Source organism: Eurypyga helias, unplaced genomic scaffold (genome assembly GCF_000690775.1).
Source record: "Eurypyga helias isolate BGI_N326 unplaced genomic scaffold, ASM69077v1 scaffold43225, whole genome shotgun sequence".
NCBI classification, from domain to species: Eukaryota; Metazoa; Chordata; class Aves; order Eurypygiformes; family Eurypygidae; genus Eurypyga; species Eurypyga helias.
Window position 1 is genome coordinate 1,482 of NW_010254155.1, and position 4,531 is coordinate 6,012.

Here is a 4,531-nt window from a genome sequence, read left to right on the forward strand (position 1 = left end):
CCCGCACGCGCCCCTCGGAGGGAAGCGATACCCGGCTGACGTGTGCTTTCCTAAGTGCCCTCCCTGGAAAAGTTCCTTCGCAGTAATTAAGATGCTGGTATACTTTTCCTATTACACAACCTCTTACACAACCACATGCGGTACATTTATAGACAGATTTACAATCGGAAAGAAAAAAAAAGCTTTTTTTTTTCCTGTCTTGATAATAAAATTAGCTGTTTTCTGTGTTTATACAAACTGTAGTCCGGCCCATTTCGCTCCCTTCACACCATCGATGAGCTTCTACGCTCTCTCCATGCTGGTTAGAAAAATCCGTCACGGCACGTTCCCCCTACAACTGGGTCGTCCCACCACGAGCTGCTCGAGCACAACGCTAACGGGGGGTCAGACGCTGGTGCGTTTCCAACTTCCTCTCATTCGTCGTCGTCGTCCTCGTCCTCCTCGCCATCAGACAGGGACGTGCAGGGGCGGATCTGGCGGTAGCGATCCAGCCACTTCTCTACCATCTGGGTGACCAGGGGATGATTGCGCCTACGGGAGCTCTTCTGCATGGCCACCAGCACCCCTCCTTCCGTCACGCAGCAGTCCAGCCACTCCCGAAGCAGCTTCTCCTGCTGCTCCTCGTTACCGATCTTTGGGGGAGAGAAAACACATGGAGCATGAGGCGTGGAACATCCCCTGACCCACACCGTGTTTTCAACCAACATCTGAAGGCTATTCTTCCCTTCTAGAATTTTCCCGCATGTATTTCCAATACAACCTTCCTGTATTTCAGTGATTTGTGAGCAACTAATGGTTTATGGTAGGCACAACACGTACGGACTAGTCCGGAAAGAGCCTTCTGGCCTTACAGCGCAGTTTTTAGGAGCCCAGCCGGTCTTGACACAAGACATTTCCTCTTGTAAGACACAAGAGACGTCGTGGTTTGCTGGAATGACATCCCCCTCTGGACTTAACACCTGTACTTCCCCTTTATCTGCAGGATACGCACTTTTCACGACGACTGCGGGTTTTCCAGCCCCCTCTACCCCACTCCCTGTGTACACACTTTAGGCGGTTCCCTGTCTTTATCACAGTTATCAAAGAAATTAGTTTCTTTATCAAAAAGGGGTAGAGCGTGCTGTGACCACTGGCCAATAGTCCTGTTGCATCCTTTAAAAAAAAAAAGGCATATTCCAGTCTCGCGTTAGTGTCCGAAGCCACCTTGCTGGGGCCTCTCCAAGGTGCACTTGGCTTCACACGCACAGAGAAGTTATAATCAGAGCTGTAAATAAGCATCAGATTTGTGGGAATCACCTCAAACGATGGGGAGGGCAGCGGTATTAATTATTAATTAAGCACACGCCCTGTAACTCCTTGAACTGCAAAAATACACGGGGCTGCAGGGGCTGCCGAGGCCCCGGCGCGGAAGCAGCTGTGGAAAACCCACCAGCCACACAAACCCTTCTTACCTCTTGAGCAGAAAGGAAGTGAATGTGCAATAACTTCCTCTCGCTGTCCACCAAGGGTAGAAAAGTAACAGTAACGTCATCGTCAGTGTTCAAGTTAGCACCAGCACCTCGATTGCCGTACCCATCGTTCTCCATGGCAACCAGCGCAGAGAAATGGCCCCGCGTGTAGCCCAGAGCGATAGGACTTTTCCAACAAAAACTCTGTTCCCATAACAAAGGCAGATACACACCTGAGGCAAAAATAAAGCAGAGGGTTAGGCTCAGACCTGGCGTTCAGCAATGGAGGATGCCGACACTGTGCTTAGCCAAAAGCAGGTGGTTAACAGCAGCACCCTCGCAGCATTTCACGTTTGGGCTGCACGAACAGAGGGCACGTTTGTCATGGTTAATGTGAGAGTAATCGAGTGTTTCTGCACAACTTCAGGCACAGAAGCCACTCCAACTACCACCACTGCCACGCTGCACTTCCCCTGAAGTCTGTGGTCTACAGCGGACACAAGGTTAGAAAAGCTACGTAATTCTTCTTAAAAAATAAAAATTAAAGAGAATCCAACCGTGCATCACAGAAATAAAAACAGACATCTGCCTGCAGCTTTTACCAGAAGAAAGAATTCCACCATCTGCTTACAAAACTTCCTGTTAGAAGACCTCGCTGGACACAACATTCCCCAGCACCTGAGGCCCATCCCAGGGACAACGGGACTCCTCCCCAGCGCGGGATGGCCAGGTTGAATTAACCCACAGCAGCGACACGCGTCTCCCCTCAAAAAATGAAAGGCCCCCAAAACGCCGACGTTCTTTTGCTCAGATTCAAAATCTGTGACATCGGGGTTTTGTAAAAACACCCCATTTTTAGCAACCAAGACAGCAATTTGCTCCAGGTGCCCAAAGTCTCCAAATAAACCCAGAGCTTCTTTCTCCTAGGAAGCTAATTCCTGGTGCCGCAGACAACTCGGGCAGAGGCACGCCTTACCTTCTGACTGCTTAAAAATAGGCAGGCGCAAACCTGGGGGCAGACGTAGCATAGCAACCTCCCCGGTACCGCTGCTGCCGTAAGCTGGGAACGGAGGCTGCGGCAAAACAAGGCGCTCGGCTCCTCCAACGCCCCTGGAGACGGAAGGGCGACGCTGACGTGCAAATCTGAGGCAAGGGGGGGTGGGCTTGGAGGTTTTCTTTCAGTTTACAACTCATCTTGCTTTGCTGCAAGAAAAATCAGTGGTGGCTACCCCTAAGTACTTGTCCCTTTTCTCCCCATTCCTGAATTAGCAATCAATCCCTAAAAATATAAAATAGAATCTAAAAGAGGGAGTTTTAGGTGAGATTCACACCAGTTTTTACAGCATCTCAAGCTAAGGACAAACCCGTTTAATACCTTTGGAGCACTCCCTTCCTCCCATCCCTGTTACAATGAAGTCTCACTGTAACTTGATGCTAAACACAAAAGATGCAGATCGAGGGATAAGTGAGAACCAAAAAATCTCCAGCCTTTACATTCAGGGAGAGAATCAGACATCCAGTCAGAATTCAAAGTTCAAAATTCCAACCTACAAATAGTCAAACGTAATGGGGACAGTCCAGCCTTAATATTTCAGGAAGTATGAACAGTCAGCTGCAATCTAGGAAGCGAGGAGGGTGTCGTCGATGGGATTCAAGGCAGCTACAGCTCCAAGTTGGAGCAAGGAATCCCTGGAGAAAAAAAGGTCTGACCACGGAGAAGATTCCAGAGGTGCCATGGGGCTTTACAGTACCTTCCAAGGTGCTACACGCTGAACCACGGCATTGAGCAAGCATTAAAAAACTCCCTTCCCCATCTCTTACAGCCTGCAGTCTTTCTTTCCTCTTTCCTCTTTGGGGAGCGTGACCTTGGACACGGGTGGGGAGGCCCGAGCGCTCCTCGGAGCTTCCCCACAGGAAGCAAGGCCCGCGGGCAGCAGGGTTCAACCGTGCTGACAGCCTGTCACAAGCACACATTAACCACAGAAATGCGGTTGGACCAGGATAGAGGTAATTCCAGGTAATGTGACATAGGACTCCCAAGCTGACCTGTTCAGCGTTTCTACGGATGGACGGACACAGCTTGCGGCGAGCAAATCGCTAGCCAGAAGTACCTGACTGAATTCCTGGGAAACGCGTGCCTAGGGAGAGGTTATCCCAGCCACCCGGTTATCCGGGTTCACAGAGCAGGAAGAGAGCGGCAGCGTACCGAGGCCACGTGGCACTCGGCTGCCTCAGCGCCCGACCTGCGGCACGAAACCGTTCCGCAGACCACTCGGCCTTTGAGCTAAAAGCGCCGGAACGCTGCAGCCTCCGACCTGGATCAGAGAATAACTGTTCTTTCATCGTCTCAAACAAAAGAGGAGATGTCACTAGAAAGAGTAACCAGATCTTCTATAACTTCAGAAGATTCGGTGGTTGTAAGAGGTGGCGCATTCGACGTGAACCCCTCGACGCGGAGTTTGCCGTTTGCCCCCTTCCCGTTAACGCCTGTTTTTAAAAGGCCTCACCAAGAGGCGTTTCAGGAATTCCTCTCAGCTAAGCTATGAACAAGCCACCTTGGGGGAAACACCCGTAGGGCAGCAGCCCAGACGACAGGCTTGAGGCCAGGAAGACGAACCGTGGGCACCACCAACGCCCTGAGAGCCTGTAACACAGCCACAGCGCCCCATCGCTTCTGTCCACGTCAGCTGAGCATGGAGAGATGCTCCCAAACCCCCTCCTGTGCTTTTATTCCTGCAGACAGGCAAATATCAAAGTGCTAGCATTTGATACGGAGGGAAGTCGCCCTAACGCATATTTGGCGTGCAAAACAGAACAGGCATCTTTAGAAATCCAGAAACACATTTAAGTGAAACTGGACCGAGTCAGCTAAACATCTCTGTATTTACCTTTTAGGACAGGTGGGCTGTTTGCCCAGAAGACGAGGAGGAACAACAGTCGAAGAACCTGCCCAAGGCATGCAGAACTGGAGTGCCACTTGAGAAACCAGTCAAGGCTTACATCGCACTTGCTGTGGAGTGTGAATTACCGAAATGCTCTTGAGTATTTTAAATCAGAGAGGTTTGGGTGGGAAGGGACCTTAA

General features: G+C 50.6%; 1 protein-coding gene across 1 annotated transcript; it reads right to left on the reverse strand.

Moving 5' to 3' along the window:
- Positions 1-223: 223 nt before the first annotated feature.
- LOC104510604 (ubiquitin thioesterase ZRANB1-like) lies at positions 224-1,721 on the reverse strand. Its single transcript, XM_010152902.1, has 2 exons — positions 1,452-1,721; positions 224-632 (listed from the first exon to the last, which is right to left on the reverse strand). Exons 1-2 carry the CDS (start codon positions 1,584-1,586, stop codon positions 414-416), a joined length of 354 nt encoding a protein of 117 aa, XP_010151204.1. The 5' UTR covers positions 1,587-1,721; the 3' UTR covers positions 224-413.
- Between the last annotated feature and the right edge of the window lie 2,810 nt (positions 1,722-4,531).